The sequence below is a fragment of the Argiope bruennichi genome, chromosome X2 (assembly GCF_947563725.1).
Source record: "Argiope bruennichi chromosome X2, qqArgBrue1.1, whole genome shotgun sequence".
NCBI lineage: Eukaryota > Metazoa > Arthropoda > Arachnida > Araneae > Araneidae > Argiope > Argiope bruennichi.
In genome coordinates this window covers 33,437,737-33,457,294 of record NC_079163.1, presented here as the reverse complement: position 1 = coordinate 33,457,294, position 19,558 = coordinate 33,437,737, and the positions used below count along the sequence as shown (strand labels likewise).

General features: G+C 27.0%; 1 protein-coding gene across 3 annotated transcripts in view; it reads right to left on the bottom strand.

The window, feature by feature from the left end:
• LOC129960467 (inhibitory POU protein-like) overlaps window positions 1–17,153 on the bottom strand; it is a 76,202-nt gene extending 59,049 nt beyond the window's left edge. For 2 of the 3 annotated variants that reach the window (XM_056073923.1, XM_056073925.1), the window contains exon 1: window positions 16,874–17,153. In XM_056073923.1, coding sequence (XP_055929898.1) covers window positions 16,874–17,005 — 132 coding nt within the window. In that variant the 5' untranslated portion in view covers window positions 17,006–17,153. The remainder of the gene's footprint in view (window positions 1–16,873) is intronic. The other variant, XM_056073924.1, reaches the window with a different exon arrangement.
• Between the last annotated feature and the right edge of the window lie 2,405 nt (window positions 17,154–19,558).

Here is a 19,558-nt window from a genome sequence, read left to right as displayed (position 1 = left end):
TGCAGTTTGTCCCGGTTACCAAGCGTTGCTTTCTTGCTGTTATGTATACATAATTTATGCTTGACATCCAGGCTGTTCTGTTTGATGGACGTTTGACCGCAGAATTTTCTGTTGATCCTATGCAGATCATAAATCAATATGCTTAAAGAGGGATCAGAAAAGATTTAGAAAGTGAAAGAAGAAACGTAGTATTTTCGATTTTTTTCCATCATGGTATTTACAGTTGCAGTTCTAAAGATTTAAAAAAAAATAGCTAAAATTCTGAAACATGTTATCAGTTTTTGCAGTCAAAACATATATGTTATTTTATTTCAAAGAATGTTATTTAATAAATTTAATCATATGAAACTTCATTGATATTTATGTTTTGAAAGAAGAAAGTTCATGAATAAATGCGTATTAAAACCTTCTGCAATAATACTTAGATGCATGTATATATTAATTTGCATGCAAACGCCATAATCTGTTTTCTTGTCGAGCTAACTGGCATGGCAAAATGAAATATAAATACTAATTAAGGTAACATATTAATTAATCATTTCTTTCAAAGTCTCCTGTCACAAAATATTTTCTCGGAAAATTTAAGATGGCAGGGATTAAAGGCAATTTTTTTTAAAATTAAAAACTATCTATGATAATGACATGGATAATGTACATTGCAACCATTTTGTTTTTAAAAATTTGCTTACGAAATCCAATTTTTTCATTTTTTTTTTTTTTTTTTTTTGTAATTTTCAATGAATATAATTTTCAATGATAAAATTATATTTGTTAGTTTAAGGTTTATTAACGAATTAAATAATTAATTATTTAAAGGTATATACATTTAATTAAAATAACAGTGAATTGTATAGATGACCTATTGTGCACTGCTTTTTGTAAAATTTTATGCGATTACAATGTAACTAAAAATGCCCAAAGTGCTAAAAAGCAATCTCCAAAAGTCACAAAGGCTTTAAGATAAATTTATAAATTCTGTAACTGCTTGAATGGGAATAAGGTGCTTCCATAATCTTCTAAAATAAAAATAGAAATGAACTTAGAACTTTCTATTATTTTGGCATTCAATTTTAATAATACTAACTATTGATAAGAATATCAGTTTGAATTACTTTTTAGTAAGATTACTTGCACAAGTAATATAATTACAAAATGGTAAATAGAGTTGTGAAAGTACCCAGATTCACAACGTGTTAATTGTAAGATACATTCAATCATCGCAGTATTTTACGTACTTTTAAATAATGAATAAAAATTCACATGTAATACCCGCCAAATCATTTGCCGATATATTTATTTCAGTATATGATTTATCTTGCACCAGGAAATTTTTAACATATGAGCAGATTAAGAAAATAAATTTCATATCCGAAAAAAATTGTTTCATTTTTTTTTTTTTTTTTTTTTTTTGTACAGAACATTTTTACAGTAGTTCAAAACAACCATGGTGGGAAACTAGGGAGTTACGTATAATTCCCATTTAATCTATAGGAAGTAATAAATGCAAATTATTTTGCTTTTATTTTTAAAAAAATATCTTTTAAATCCTATCAAATAACTATTTGTAGTGTAATCGCCGTCTCTTAACAGAAACTCTCGTTAAATTATTAAATGCTACTTAACTCAACATGTCAACAGGAAAATATTAATATTCAAAGTTGGAAACATTTGTTTATAGAAGATCAAAATTCTCTTGTTGAGCAACAAAGAAGAAAATGAAACTGTACTAAAATATAAATATGTACACCAAAATGTACAATATAAATTTCGAAATTCTCTTGGTGTATGTACAAAAATGAACTATATAAATCTCCAGATTTTATGAAGATTAGGAGAAATTGTAAACATTTTCATATTTTAATAAAAGTCTAATTTTGTAATATAGAAGAATAAAGAATAAAAAACAAAAAATAAACATACATTCGAATTCCTTTAGTCATCTCCCAGTCATAAAACATTAAACATATCCATGTTATTCAATTTCACAAAATATATTTAATTTGAAAACAAAGCTTAACAATTCAGTTCACTCTTAAATAAAACCATCAAAAAACGGAGCATTCATACTTCTGAGAATACAAACTCAATTCTTTATGACTACGGTTAACCAACGTATTTTATGCACTCAAAACTATAATTTTAGTTTACAAACAAATCTCTTTTTTTTCCCCAGAAGTTTCTATCTTTTTTAATGAAACCAATCCTTTAATCGTGGAATTTCACTTTCTCCTTTTATGAGTTTGTTCAATCTGGCATAAATTATAACTTTAATATTTTAACTAAATTTTCTTTAAAGCACCACAGCGACTCAAAACACTTATGCTCCCTTTCGTCGGAGACTTTTCTTTAATATTAACCACCTGTTACTACGCTGATTTTTCTGAAAAAGAACAAGAGAGAGTTTTCTCTAAGTTCTCCCATTCTTCATTTAACCACTAAAAACTTAATTTTACTTCTGGAAATGCTGATGATACTCACAACTTCTGATGTATTAAAAAGAAAGGGGAGCCCTGAATATTGCGACCCACCTTTTGGCCCTGTTAAAGGATTCTCGCGTTTATTTTGATTCATTAAAAATTAAGAAGTTCAAAATTGGCTTTTTCTCCGTTCTTCTTTGGATTTAAAAGTATGATAAATTTATTTTCGACGCTGTGCTTACGTATTCCTCCGAGAGCTTTAACGCGATGAAATATTCAAAATGGCGTTTATGTCTCAGCCGCGTCACGTGAGCAGTTGAAATCAAACGCTCTTTCACTAAAGTCCGATACATTATTCGATTCTTTTGAATCTCAGATTTAAGCTCAAGGACATTTCTTTTCATCTGAGAAGGACAATTTATTAGGCATAAATAAAGAAGAGAATCCAAAATCGCTTCTTCTTATACAAAAATTCCAAAAAGACGGGAGTCATATTGCTCATTAAATATAACAATTTGTCTTTCACTGCTTTGAGCTTTTTCATATCATACTCCCTTATTATATATTATTTATATTTGAGCAATTTTGCTTTTAGGGAAACTTTATACATAATTGAATTGCTGTTTTTAACAATGTCTTTAGACATTTATTGCTCGTAATTGGATGTTTTCTGTATATCTATGTAATAGTATAATATATACTGAAAAACGAATCCCGTTTTATTTTTATTGGCATATCAAGTGGTTATTTGAAAATTGGGATTGCGGTTTTTCTGGGTTTTAAAAAATAGCGCTGCAGGCATTAGGTTATTGTATTTTATTTTTGTACGTTTGAAAGGTAAGTAAATCGATAAATAGCTGAAAATACGACTCCTTTCTAATTTTCATTTGTGTATCAATTAGGGTATGAAGAAAGAGACTTTGTGATTTTTCTGAGTTGAAAAAATTCAGTAGACAATTGGCTTTTTTCGTATTGCAGCTGATATTCCATTTTTATACACTTAAAATGTGTGGCTATATTTGAGTTTTTTAAACCAAAACCGTTTTTATAAATTGATTCTTATTGAATTTTTTTCATTTAGAGAAACTTTTGATATTTTTGCTATAAATTTAAATTTGATGTGGGTTTTAACTCTTATGAGTACTGCATATATCATCAAAAATTATGGCATGCTAATAATTTTATAAATGTGATTAAATATATATAAAAAAGCGAATATTTGCTTAAAGTGATTGCAATTATTTAGGTAACTCAAACTTTGATTATAAATTTTAAAGAATTCCTTGAACATGAAAAAACCATTTTTTTTTTCTTTTACTAAAACTTGAACATAATTTTTTTTTCAAATTTAATTCTTTCGCTCATTGCACTGTGATTAGTTCAAAACTGCGATATTTGAACTATTGTTGACTTTCTTTGAAATTTCTCATACAAAATAAATTTTTTCTTTGTTCAACACTTTCAGCAAAGTAACTAATGCTTTAATCCAAATTTTAAGAGTACTCGTTAAAATAAAGTATAGAAGACCTAACGACAACAAAAAAATTCGAAGATTACTATTTACAACCGCAACTTTAAAACAAAATTCTCTAAAGGTTATGAGTTGAAGGCTCAGTTTTAATTTTATTTAGACTTCTCTAAAATATATGTTTACCGTGCAGTTTGAAACTATTTAAAACTGCAATACAATTCTTAAAGTTTCTGATTTAGTTTGAATAAAAAATTCCAGCTGTTACTTTTCCTTTATCTCATTATTTAAATGAAAAACTGTAAATTTTAGTAGCTAATTTTAATACGTGGATATTTATAAAGGTTTTAAGTGTTACTAATTCATAATTAAGTGTAATAATTCATATCTTTAAAGTGTTACTCATTCATAAGAAACAAATAAAAATATTTTAAGTTAAAGATATGCTCGGATTTAAAAACCTGTCTAGCAATGATTATTTGATGTTTAGATTTTAGTTTCATGATCAAAGGATATTGAATTCAAAAACTAATTTCAACGAAAGTCTACGGCATAAATGGATTTTATTTGCATGCCTAAAGACAAATTATCAAGTTTTCAACAATAGTATGGCGTAAATATTATACTGTATGAGATAATTATTTTATGAAGTAAAACAAAAATTCAGGAGATCTCTTTTTCTAAAAACCTTCACATAGTATCATGGAGGATGTTTTTATTTATCATTGCCATTTTAATTCTTTTGACGAAAAACTAATTTATTAGTTAGTTATTATTTTGTTCATGACTGCCTTGAGTAATTTTTAAGGTCTCAGTCTATAAGTATTTATATAACTTACTTTTTATAATTATGTGGCACAAAAAAACTATTTTTATGAAATTTCAATAAAGGAACATTTCATTTTATTTTGAAATGTTAAAATTCTAAATTTTAAAACTCTCGAAAGCAAGTTTATTAATTGCAAAATTTGAAGAATATAAATGTCTTAATTAAAACACTTCTTATCTTAAGATGATATATTGGAGGTTTGCTGCAATTTAGGTTCTGTTTGATAGAAATCTATCGAAAGAAAAGGTCACAGTTGCCATATTCATTTTGCATTCGGGATGCTTTCTTAAAAGAAAGAGTCTAATCTCAAAAGTCTTGTTATTACAATGCTTTAAAAATTTCCTAAGAACCATAATTAATTTTCCTCCTTTTAAATAAGAAAATGTCTGCCATTTTTAAAAATAATTTTAAATGTTGAAAAACATGAATATGGATAAATAATTTTGAGAATAAATAACTTAATAATAATAAACACCATAATAAATAACTTTGAGAAAAATTAAGTCAAACAAAGAATTATCGACTTGAGTTCCAACTTTTATAATACAATGTATGCAATACATAAACTTTGTCTAAAAGAAAACCTTGTGATAACATCTAAGAAAGGATCATGGTGTTCGTTTCATTAGTGCATTAATAAATTTCTTTTTTTGACTTGGAAATCAATTTTTTTCGGAGAGCACTTAATTTTAAAATAAAGAAAGATTTCAAATACCTTTTACGTTTTTTATAGAAACTTTTGCAACTGCGATAGCATGTAGGAGTAAAACAGAAAATTTTACAACTTTATTACAAAAGTACTTCTTTCTTTAGAATTTGTAAGTTTTCTCCTTGAAGAACTAAGAGAACATTTAGGATAACACCTACATTCTAGACCAAATATACTCCCATGGATATGGAACGAAAGTGTGGAAAGGGAGGTGCCGACTCATGTATTGACTCGTTCTCTGATTACAGTTAAGAAAGCGAAGTGTGTTACAAAATAGCCTTCGTGTTCCTTCAAAATGAGTTGTAAATGTAATTGAACTAAGCTTAACTGCAAATATTTAAAAACTGATAGATTTTTATATTCTTTCATAATACAGATAAGATTTGGAACTTGAATATAGTTACAAAATGTCAGATGAAATATATTTAAAAAGCTGTAGTAGAAAGTTTCTCGATCACGAAATGAGTTGTTAGACAGATTTAGAGCACATGTCTTTCTTTGTATATAAAGATAATAAATACTAAATAGATGTGTAAATATTCGTTATCAGATTCCGTATTCAAATGGATTTGAATAATATCGTTTATAATCCATCGTAATATTTTTTGGTCTCTTCTTCAATGGTCTTAAACGCAAATTATTATACGTAAGTGAAATGAAATGTGTAAGTATTTATTGATTGTAAATACAAATATAATATATATCGTTTTTTAAAAGATTTGTTAATTAACATTTGTTAAGTTTTTTTTTCTTGTGTCAAGACAATGAAAATCTTATTAACTGTAAATATATATTGAAAATTATTAATTATAAATAATTGAAAAGAAAACTCAACAGCCTTTCTGAAATTAGTTGGAGAATTTGTGCATTAAATAAAATTTGTTAAGAAATTATGCACAACCAATAGTTTTCATTTGAAACTATGCTTTAGTAACAAGTCGCAAATATTTGCATGTGTCCAGAATATTTTTTCATTATGGAATTTATAAAACCTCAATTTCTTATATCAAAGTGATAAAATTTTATTATTTACTGAACACTCGTAAAGGCAAATCAATCTGACCCTCTGATAAAAATCACAGACATAAGTTACAATATCAACCAACAAAGAAAGAAATAACTCAAAAGCGAATTTCAATATTTCGCTCACCTTAACAAATTACAAATCTGTAACTATATTAGCCTGTTAATAATGATTGAAGTTCTTCAGAGTCAAAAGTAAACATGAAACTATGCCAGTGCTCATCACTGAGCATTGTATGAGCGTCTCTTTTGATAGAGGGTTTTTAATATTCATTTCCAATAAATGAGCATTTTATTCATTACTCCTGTTTCAAGTTTCTATTTCTTTTTTATGCACTATTTAGTAAGTCTGAAAAATGACTTATGCGAAGACATCACGCGATTGTCATGTCATAACACGTAACTGATGATACACGCAGCCTTAGCTACAAAGGAAGTGGTCAAAGTGATTGAATTCTTGCTTTGAATCGAAAAACGAACATTTCCTTTTTAATAAAACTTTTTATCAAAATATTTCATCTTCGATTCATCATTTGTATAAGCTCTTTTCTAGTATTCGTGTTTAGATATGCATAGCTAAACTTATTTTTTATATGCATTGCACTTAATTTCTTTATCTACACTGTAAAAGTAAAATGTTTTATTTAAAGCAATGAACAATATTTGCTTCAAAAATAATGAAAACATTTATAAACCTTATAGAACGTTTTCTGTTTCGAAAATATCTCATTTAGTATTATAGCAGAAGGAGGTTATTTATAAATTGTCAAATAAAACAGTTATTAAAAAAATTCTGTACTAATAAAAGAAGAGACCAAAAATTTTATCATCAATTATTATTATGAAATTTGCCAAAAAAATATTTTTAATCTTTTCTAAGATGTACAAATATTTGTGTATATACTTTCAGCGGTAATATTAATGAGATTAAATTTAATCACATTTTAAAGGCCAAGCAGTCTGATTCAGTTAGAAAAACTAAATAAATGTTTTCTAAACTAATATCAAACATAAGTAATCAGATGGTGCCGAAAAATAATTTTTTCATGTTATAATATGAAAACATTTATAAAGCTTACACAATGTTTTCTGTTATGAAAATATCTCAATTAATATGGTCGCTGAAAGAAGTTATTTATAAATTGTCAAATAAGATAGTTATTAAAGGAGTTCTGTTGTAAAATGAAGCTATTAACAATTTAATAATCAACTATTATTAAATTTGGAAATAAAATAATTTTAATTATTTCTTACATTATTTGAATATTTGTATGATTCTTTCAGCGATAATATAAATGAGATTAAATTTAATCGCATTTTAAGGGCAACGCAGTCTGATTCAGTTAGAAAAAATAAATAAGCGTTTTCTAAACCAATATCAAAGATAAACTATTCGGACGGTGCCAAGATATTTTTCATATTTAATAATTACTATTTATAAAAAGTGTCAAATGTTCAATTACTTTTATATACTTTTACTATCTATTAAATTTTAAAATAAAGATAAAACTGGCAAATAATTATAGTTGTAGTCACAATAAAATATTTAAAAAACGATTAATTCTCTTACAAATGACTCAATCGCGCAACTTGGATTAGATGATCTTTCTAAATGCATTATTTTTCCAAAAAAAAAATTCACTTTATAAGTTTACTCAAGTTTATATATTATCAGTAAATACAAGATTTTAAGATGAAGGCAACCATATACCCTCCGGCGGCATTTGCCGAAAAAAGTTTGAAATGAATTTACGCAAGCGAATGGTAGCCGAAAGCATACGGGCTTGTTGCCGTCTCGCCCTGCGGGAGGGTAAGCGGACGAGTGCAGCGCACGTCCGGCGGCACCTTACTGTAGGCATGTCGGACGAGTCGCAAAATGTGGCGGCAAAAGCTGTCGTTATTTATTAATACGCCACGTTCAAGAGCTCAATCTAAAATTTAAGCGCAGTTTCAGCTGTCGAATTTTGCTTCTTCGGAAGCTAAAAGAAAGGAGAATTTTTCCAAAAGTTTATGAAAATTAAAAAAAAAATATTTAGCACATTTAAATATAATTTTTATTGAATATATACGGTTCTAAGCAATATTTGTCATTAAACAGATTCGCTATAAAAATGTTTCTTTGAATTTTAGTAAGAAATTTGTTGCAAGGAAGTTATTTTCATATAGAAACACTTAGAAATGATCAGAACTCAGAATTCTAATTAATTAACATTTTACAACCTCGACGATGCCGTTAGTTAATACAAACAAAGACATCGTATTAAAAATGTTTTCAAATGGAACCCGATTCAGCATTAAGTTGTTATTTTTCTTATTATAATCATTAAAGAAAACATTCTGAATAAAATCATGGTAAACTTTTTCATGCCTGGAATATTCCCATTAACAAAATAACAAAACCATTAACAAAATTGAATAAAAACGTTTACATTGAGTAAGAGAACTTTTAATTTCCATTTTCATCATTCATAAATTGAGTTATAAAAGGTCGTTTTCTTGCAGACCAAAAAATTAAAATTTTAGAGCAGAAAACCAATTAGAAATCAATTTTTTAATTATCTGAGACTTGATATACATACAATTTTTTAAACATCAAATGTATTAAGATTCAAAGGCATTCTAAATATATCCAAAATGCTGCTTTTATTGCAATATTCTTATGCAAAAATATTTTTGTTTAATTTTTAAAGGAAATTTAATGAAGCAGATAAAAGATGGGAATCTTTTTTATCTGTAAATATTTTGAATGCTCTTTTGAAACTCAGTTTGAGAATCAAATTTTTTAAAGCATATATTACGCTATTCAAATCCATGAAATACCATCAACCACTAACATTTTTTCATGGTTTATTATTTAACTCTACGCTCTATTTTTTTAAAACTTTTATGCAGCAAAAATGTGAGATATCATGGATAAAAGTTTTCACAATCGCTTCAATCTTTTGCAAAGAAATGACGTAAAAGAATTAACGTTCCTTAGAATATGCTTTCGTTTGAGAACCAAATCAGTAAAAATACCAATTCAATATTAGCGAAAAGAATAAATATAGAATCAAAAAGAAAGAAATTAAGAATCCGGCCTGAGACTTTCTCAAGGGTCACCCTCAGGCAGGGATTCAAACAAGGGATTTTTTCTGTGAGGGTTCTGACTTTGTCCATCAACATTGACCCCTCGTAACCCGAAAATCCCCTGAAATTGAAGCCTTTGAGATAAACATTTTTTTTACAGAAATGAAACAACAAATTATAATCTCCAATTTAAGTGAAAATTATAATAACATAATATAAACTATAAGAGGAACTCACAACCAATTGTAGAAATAAAGAAGAAAGCACATACCAGTAGCGAGTAAATTCTCTACAAAAAGGCTGTTATCATGTTTCCCGCGTCCTTACTGCATGAAAACGCCACGTCATTCAAAGCAATAAACAATTGGAGTATGTTTTCAAAAATGAATTGAAATTGAAATTTCATAATGCATATTTTTGATTTTCTTTTGTTTCATAAGTTATTTAGGTATCTCAATAACCTCTGGCTTCAGATTTTACATTAAAATCAAAGTAATTTTAATATCTCTGTTTGTTCATGAAAGACAAAATATGTATTAATTGAAATATGCAAAAATAATGAGAAATTTTTTTGTCACATATTAATAATTTATTATTCATCATTTTTCAGAATTTTGATGCTGTAATCTGTAAGAAGTATTCATATAGCTACGCACATTTAAAAGTAAAATCTCAGATATAATAAGTGTTCGTACTTAACCAAGCATCTGATATTTTCAGCCTTATTAGCTCAACTCATCGATAAAGATTTTTATATACAGGCGGTACCCCTATGAATATTGTGATGGTTCCCAACCAATATTCAAATTTAAGCTAAATTGAATGAATGAAGTTAATTACAGTTGCACAGAAAATTCACTGAAGTAATTTTAAAGAGAAATTATAAGTTATTTCAGCATTTGAACCAATTAAATATATTTCGGCGATGTTATTCAGATATTTCATCGTTTTTCCACTGAAAAGTTAGTATTTACCGTGGTTTTTTTCTTCTAGATTCTATAAACGAATCTTACTTTCTCTCATGACTTCTTAAATTTTTTTCTATATTCACAAATAAAAGCGATCAAGTAAGCAATTTCGATTTAATATTCAGTTAAAATTATCTTTCACGGAAACTGCATTCACTCGGAAAATATTTAGAGTTCTTAATAATATTACGCTTCCTATTTATTACTTTTAAAGATAAATTTAAAATCTTATAAGAGCTTTGCATTATTACAATTTTTCCTAATTTTATCACTACACTTTCAGTATAATATATTTCTAAAAAAAAAGCTCATTTACTTTTGAAAAAACTCATATATTTTCATAATTTCCTTAATTTTATAAGTACTAAATGATTGTTATTATTGTTATCTACTGCTATTTTATTGTTATCTACTGCTATTTTATTGTTATCTACTGTTATTTACTGATTGTTATCTACTGTTATTACTGATTGTTATCTACTGTTATTACTGATGATTGTTATTACTGATTGTTATTACTGATTGTTATCTACTGTTATTACTGATGATTATTATTACTGATTGTTATCTACTGTTATTACTGATTGTTATCTACTGTTATTACTGATGATTATTATTACTGATTGTTATTACTGATGATTATTATTACTGACTGTTTTCTACTGTTATTTTATTTGATGATCTACTGGTAACCCAGGAATATTCATTGGATTTAATTTCAATCAAATCTCTAAGGCATAACTTGATGTACAACATTCCCTTAACGAAGTATTTTTAAGTATCAAATTAATAAGACCTTAATTCGTGTAATTTTAACAGCAATATATTTTTCAGTTTATTATGTAAAAGAGCCTTTCTAATGTGTTTAATATCATGACATCATGGTGTCATTAAAAGCGTAATTCTTTGTGCAATCCATCTATTAATTTTGTGAAACAATGCAAATGATTTGAATTTCATGCCAGGAATGGAATGGTTGAAAATTATGCAAAAAAATGCATTTGAAAAAATGACAAAATTAAGAAAAATTGAATTACAGTTCAGTTAATATCATTAAAAGGATTATTTTTTTGTATTTTTAAAATGGTGTAAAGATCAGTTTTTTGGAATGATATTTTCAAAAGTTATTAAGGAAAAAAGTCAAAATATCATTTAGTTTTTAATTAATTAAAATTTTTAATAATTTCTTTGAGATGTACATTTTTACTCACTTAAGTGTATTTCGACCAACCTTTGTTAGCTCTATGTCAAGCGGTCCTTCCCATAGAGCATGAACATACATATATATTTTTTATATAGTTATAAAAGATTTTATATTTTTCAATCATTTTTCACGAATTTACATGATAGAAATAAAAAAATGTGTACGTATGATAAAATATTAGCTCATAAATTTTAGTTATTTTAGAACAATAAATCTAAAATGCATTTCCTTTTCATCATTCCTAAATTATATCGTATCATTCACTATCATATCTAAAATACGTTAGCATTCACACCACTAATAGTAAGGATAATTAAAAAAGATACCTAAAATTATTATTTTATTATAAAGCATATTATGTCTAAAACTTCGTCCTCTAAATATAGTAGATTCGTTTGCGTATAATAGAATTTAGATGGTGAGACAAATATTTTATACATAAAATCATTCTAAAACATGAGGGAATTAACTATTAGAGGATTTTTTTATATAAAGCGAAATAATAACTGGATTTCTTTATATACATTGAACAGTTATAAATTGCTTTATACGCAAAATATCCCAGTCTCTACAGAGGAGGAATAAAAGAAAAAGCTAAACTAAGGCAAAGTAAATCCAATTATATATAATCTTTTAAGCCCTCTACGCTTTCCCTGAATTAGCTGCCTTAAATCTAAAGATACCAATAATCTCCTTTGGGGGAAAAGAAAACAGCACTTAAATGCCATGAACGATATAAGAATGGAAAGAAGACATAATAAAGTTAATAATTATTTAATATCTGTTGAGATAAGTAAAAAATATTAAGAATTTATAGAAGAAACCAAATCATTGCTTATAAATATTCATAATTATAATACGATTATAAATTCATTACACTTTTCTTAACCCAATTTATTATGCATTATAAATTTTAAATTACTTTGATCGCTTTTTTGTATCAATAATTAAATGTGTAATTCCAATTGTGTTTAAAAATATTTTCAACCTTATTCAATTCATAAAACAAAGACATCCGAAACACATTATACACATTTTGATTTTTTTTTATCGAAGGAGTGAGTTTATGTAAATCTTATTTCGTCAATTATACATTGTGATTAAGTATATTGTTAAAAAAGTGGAATAATTATTAAATTAATTAAACCATCTGATAAGCATTCAAGAATTAGTTAATTATCTGCATAATTTGCCAGCAGAAAATTTTAAATGAAATTATTGATAGTCGCTTTTTTACAATAATCAACAAATTATCATTTATTTGGGTCGAAAGAAAATGATTGTACTGTATCAAGTGTTTTGATATAGTTTGTTCTTATATAAATAGGATATCTCCTACAGGAAAAAAAAAACGTATAAATTATGAATTTGATATCAAATGTATTACGCAGATATTTACTGTCATTGCTAAATATTAAAATATCGCCGGTTATAAAAAAATTAGTTTTACTTTGCAATCAAGGATAAATTTGTTTTATAATTTAGATGAATTTTCAATATTCATAGTAATTATAATTTATCATAAATTAACTTATTTTTAAACCGTTACGCTTTTCGCGATCTGAAAAATTAATTGCAAATGTCTGAAAATGAATTGATATGCAAATTTTATGGTGCCCAAAAGTTTTCCGTGGGAGTTAAGAATACAACTACTCGATTACTGAAATTATACACAAATAGCAAATAACTAAATGTTCAAAAGACAGCTTACTTAAAATTCTTTCATGTATGCTTTGTTGAAACAGTGTATAAAAATTATTTCGCAACTAGAAATCTTTTTAATAAAATGTTATTTTCGATAAATAATATAATAAATTTTCAAAAAACTTCATTGATTTGAATATTTTGAAAACAATGTATTCTGGTAATGTTTTGCTGTAAATGCATCCAGCTGCAATGATTGTCTTTTTACAGAGTAAAGGCAGATTCACATTACATTATTAAAACAGTTAGTTTCTTTAAAGAAATCTCTTTAAAGTACTATATTCCTTTGCGATGTCCAACAACATTTCAATAGTTAAACTCTTAAAATATAGACATTTTGGCTTTCTATGAAGTAAGCAACAGAAATATCATAACTAATTAATAAAAATTTAGAAGTTCAATTCGTTATTAGAATTGAAATTTGTTAAATTATAAATTCGTTTTGAAATTAGATTTTGTTTCAATTATGAGAAGTAAACGTTCTTTGCTCTTAGTTTTTTTTTTTTTAATGTTTTGCTATTCATTTTATTCAGGCTCTAAGATAAAGAATTGATATAAACTTAAAGCTTAAGATTATTACAAGTAAATTTCATTTCAAAATTATATTTATTTGCAGAGTACAAATATTAAAATCGGCAGTTTTGTCTTGCAATTCAAAATAAGGAAGTGAAATTTGTTTCTGTTCGCTTTTCATTCATAGTTTTTAGCTAGAGCCGTGCATTATATATAGCTGAACAAAGCAGCTTATGCATTATCAAATTATATAGCCTAAAAAATAAAATGGTAATTTGAATCATATTGATATAATTAAACTAATAGATTTCAAAATTAAACTTCTCAAAAGTAAATAAAGACTCTAAATCTGTCTTATACGATAGGGTGTGACATTTTTCTTGATTAATTTTTGTAAAAATTCAAAAAAAAAAATTGTTATTACGGCTTTTAAATAAAAACTATTTCTATTTAAAAATATTAAATATATTTAGAAAAGAGAATATATTCAAAATATTTCTAATTATATATGTATTTAGAAATATGTATTTATAAAGGAATCTTCTATTTTAGAAAAAAAATATATATTTATCAAACTAGTAATAATTTATTAATTTCTAAAAAAAATTGAGTTTTTTTAAAATAAACTATTGCATGAAAAAATTACACAATTGTATGATACTCAATAAATTTTCGTACAAATCTTGCTTATTTTTCATAAATGCTGTAATAAACTATCGGAATTCAATTTTTACAATTACTGAATTATTTTATTAAGCATAAAATTAAATCGAACAGTTATCAACCATTATTACATATTTCCTTATGAATAATTATTTTTAGATTCTTCTGCAACTTAAGGAAAACAGCGTTATTGATTTGAATGTATTTTAAGTAACTCTTAGCTACAACATAATGAAACATGTTATGAAGGACAATCGACATCGTTGAATGACAATCCAATTTTTTTAAAAAAAATTAGTAATAAAATTTAAAAGCATTTATATAAGATTCCGCTACTCTTTTAATAAATCTAAGGATATTTCTAAATAAAAGTACGTAATCATAAAGTCTCTTCCTCAAATAGGCATATTTTTTTTCAAAATTCTATTTCAAATATATCCAAATTAAAAATAATTTAACTCAAACTTCAATCACCACCAAAACAAACATTATTTATTTCATATTTAATTTCGATTAAACTTCTTTTAAAATTGGGAATATTTTTATAGCTTTGTTAAATCGCATAAAATTTAACGAGATTTATGATAGGAAACTAAAAAAAATTATTGAAAAATATTAAACATATTATCATATATATTTAAAGATTTATTTGGATCATAATTTTCATTAAAAACGTTACTGCCAAAATATAGCAGAGAAGACTTTAAAAAAACGTATAATGAGCGGATGATTTTTTTTTTCAGAATCTACATACGTCAAAAATCCAAATAAACAACATTATGACAATATGAGAAAACACATGATGATACAAAAGAAACAAAACCCGATCTTTCTCTCTCACGCTTTTGCCCCTACTAAAAATAATCTTCCGGCAATGTAAATACTTAATGCTCCTTATCAATATTTAACACTATTTCGAAGCAGCTGCTTGGGAATGTCTAAATATTAATTTCTTTGTTGGAGCCACTTAACTGGATTCTCTGATAAATAATTCAAATCATTTTTGTTCTAGTTCTGGCAGTTACGCACTACCGTACACGATGTGTTTGTCTTTGCACATGTGTTACTCAACATGGAATGTTTTGTGCGAATGTTTGATTAGAGCGTGAATTTTAAAAAATTAATTCCCTTTCTATTCTTTAGAAAATAATTTTTTGATTATAGGTAAATTAATTTTTTTCTTTCAAAGAATATTACAGAAAACTTCTGGTTGAATAGTTTATATCGTTACATGATAAAAATAAACTCACGTTTTTCGCACACGTGTTATTTATCCGCTTATTATCTTTTAAAGCTTTAGGACATTACAATACACAAATTATCTTAAAAGATTAAAAGCAAAATTATTTGAAATATCTACAATTTTTCATATTACGTTAAGTAACTCTGTAAGTATATTAAAAATTTGAACTTGTAAGTTGTAAGTGAACTTGTTTGAGTTGTAAGAACACGTGATTATTATTTTAATCGGATTTCACTATATGCAAAATTCTCTACGAACATTTTATTTAATTTACGGGATAAATTTTCTGAACAGAAATCTATTTTTGTAAAAACTGAAGTATAAGCAATCGAAGTTTACACTTTGCACATGATAATAAGAGAATTGTATTCGGTGTGGAAGTGCTCTAGATTAATTTAACTCCAGTTCCTTTTTTGCATAGGCATAATTTCATTCTGTATTTGGAGACTTCCGAATTTTTATTTTTAATTCTGCTTTATAGTTAAAATGCGCAAATGACTTTAAGTATCAATTTTCGTTTATTTATGTAAATTGAAGTTATTTTCAAATCACTCGAGATATTTTCACAGGATCAAGAAAAGTTTCATTTATCAAATTTCATATCTTGCATTTTAGAAAAAGGAATTCATTGGAATTTTGTAAAAAAATGAAGCTCAAGAAATTCATAAATAAGTGCACTGGATACTTTGATGTTCAAGGGATAGTATTCGAATATTCAGTTTCTTTTTCTTAAATTACTTGCATGCGTTTTTACAGTTGCAAAAGAATTTCTAATTCCGGTATCAAAGATTCCTTTTCCCATTCTCTGCACAAAACCTACTATATTGCTGTATTGCGTTATTTAATTATTGTGTTTGTTCCCTCATTAATATAACAAGTTTTCCTAGAGTAATGTAAAATATATTTGTCTAGCTTTTTTTGGTATTTATCACGTGGATTTCTGTGAAGTGTTTTTGCTTATTTTAAATAAACATTCAAGCCCCGTTTGAGGATAAACTTAGGGAGATATTTTACGTTTGGTGTCCTGTTTAAGGAAAGGTGGACAGAAAGGTTGTCGACTTACCCCTGGGTTGCCCATACAGTGCCGTCTCATCGGGTCCGCACTTCTGTAGGTGGGGGAATAGCGCCCCGGAAAGCACGTTCCTGTCCCCGTATTAATTGGCGGTGGTAACGGGACATGCTGCTTCACGTTCATGGCCGATGAAACACTCAGCCAATCTTCCTCACAGCACACTTCCCGCTTAGGGAATGCCAGGTTCGCGCCAGCCACTGCTAAGCCTAAAACGGAGAATACCAAAAATGAGGGGAGGTTTTTGTGGGCGGATTCCGAAGACTGATTTGGTTCGGCCACGGCCTCTCAACTAGAGTTCGGTATTCCTCTGTGACGTCAGCTTATTTATATCCGCGCCTGCGCGGTTCCCGCCTCTCCTGATGCTCCTTTTGGCTCTCTCTCTCTCTCCCTCACTCACTCCATACCTCTCTCTCTCTCTGTCTCTCTCTTTCTCTGTCTTTATCTGCATGTGCTGCGACCAGTGGATTACATATTTATGGTCTGAGCTGGGTATTGTTAAAAGTGCAGCTTTTATTTTGTTTCGTTTTGGGATGAAAATTAATAAGCGTTTGGATTTTTGACGATTAGATGAAAAAACGTTTTCTTTTCGTTGGGTTTTTACTTTTCTTTTATATTTTTTAAATAAGAGGGCGTTTTCTTAAATGGGAGAGATTCAGCTGGGGGGTTTCCAGGGTGGGAGAGGAGGATGAAATGGGATTATTCAGAAAATTACCGGAAACAATTTCGAGCCTTCTTGCTGTTTAAATTTTCAGTACTGTCTTTTTAGGGTTCAATTCATGTTTTGGAGCCCACAAGCTTATTAATAATCCCGAATCTCAGCGTACTTTGTATATTTTTGTAAATTCTCTACTAAGCACTCGTGATGACTTGTATTTTAATGCTTTTATGATTCATAATATCCTATTAATTTTAAGTGGGTACTTTAAGCATTAGAAAAAATTCATTTGGTTATGGTATCAGTACAAATTTTATGCATGCGGAAGAAGTATTTAGTTATATTTTCCGAGTATAGGGAAATCAATTACACTTAAAAACAAATAAACGAAACTCTTAAGAAACCGAACTGCTCTTCAGAATCATATTTCAATTGTGAAATTTTGTATTCCCTAAGAATTTTGAATATTAGAGTATTTTGTATCTTGGACTCCATGTGGAAGAGTTTCAAGATCACAAGAATTTTATATATATATATCATTCAATAGATAATCTCCATGTAGTATTTTTTTTAATTTTTGATTTCTAAAATTAAATTTTTAAGGATTTAAAAGGACATTTTTAAAAATGAAGTGAAATTATTTAAAAAAATTATCAAATTCAATAGATGGAAAAAAAGTTTAAAGGAAATACTACGTAAGATAGTAAAAAATTAAAATTATTTTTTAAAGTTATTTTTTTATATTTATGTTATTATTATTATTATTATTTATTATTATTATTATTATTATTTTTTTATTTTTATATTTTATATATAAAGTTATTTATATTTAAAGGAAAGTTATTTTTTATATTATTAATATATTGATTGAAATAGTTTTAAACAATAAATATCTAAAAGTCAAAAATAAAATAAAAATTTGTGAACACAAAATTCCACGTGTGTGAAATGTTTTCATTTTTTATATAAAAAGATACGCATTTTATTTTTTGCAGTTTCTGTAAAATAATAACATTTTTGTTGTGTTATAGCTACATCTCCTAGGCTACACGAGAATATTTTTTATCCATAATTTCATACCAACAGAAACAACATAGTATAATTGTTGAAAATCATATAGGATATGAATGTATTTTTTACTGGTTAAGAATATTAACGAGATATCCCTAAATACTTCGTTAAGAAAAAAGATGAACAAATAGTTTATCCAATAATTAAGAGACTTCATAATAAAAAAAATGGCATATATTTAAAAAGGACATAATGGTGCTGAAAATTTGAAGAACATTGCCAAGCAAACCCACTTATCTCTAATGCCCCTGTAAAACTTACTTTTGTACGCGTATACTCTTAGCGCAATAAAAGCAACCATTCACAAGCCAAAACGCTCTTTCTTCGTTTCATATTCTCGAGGCTACACGAGATTGATGATGATTCCTTTTAAAGAAATGTGAGCTTAGAGCAATGTAGAGATATTCAAGAAATCTTATCAATCATAAGTCTTCTTGACTTCCAACTTTTCTTATTTTGTGAGAAGTTAGTTTGTGTTATTGGTCTTTAATGTTACTGATAATTTCATTGGTATAAAAATTCCTTTTTTTTTTTTTTTTCTTTCCTTCTTTCATTACAGAAAGAAAGTAGGTCGTTTCTCAAGGATTTTGATCTTCACAATTCGAAAATGACAAAAAAAAAAAACTCGGATTAGCTTTGTCTTACCACGTCTGTTAACTATTTTAAAAATAATACTACAAATACCCATATGATGTAATACAAGTTACTTGCAATTTAGGGATTGTTGATATGTTCTAATTTTGTAAAACGCCATGTATCCGTTAAAAACGGAATAGAACGATGTAATCTCAATCTTACATCTTTCTTTGTTGTCCTCTTTTTCTTTGTAAATTTACAGGTGTTTCATTTCAGGAGTAGCTTGCAAACTTTAAAGAGATCTATTTTTTAAGGTAGCATTTCTCCATGCCATAGATACCATACCCTGATAAAAGTGTTCTTTAAACTCATCA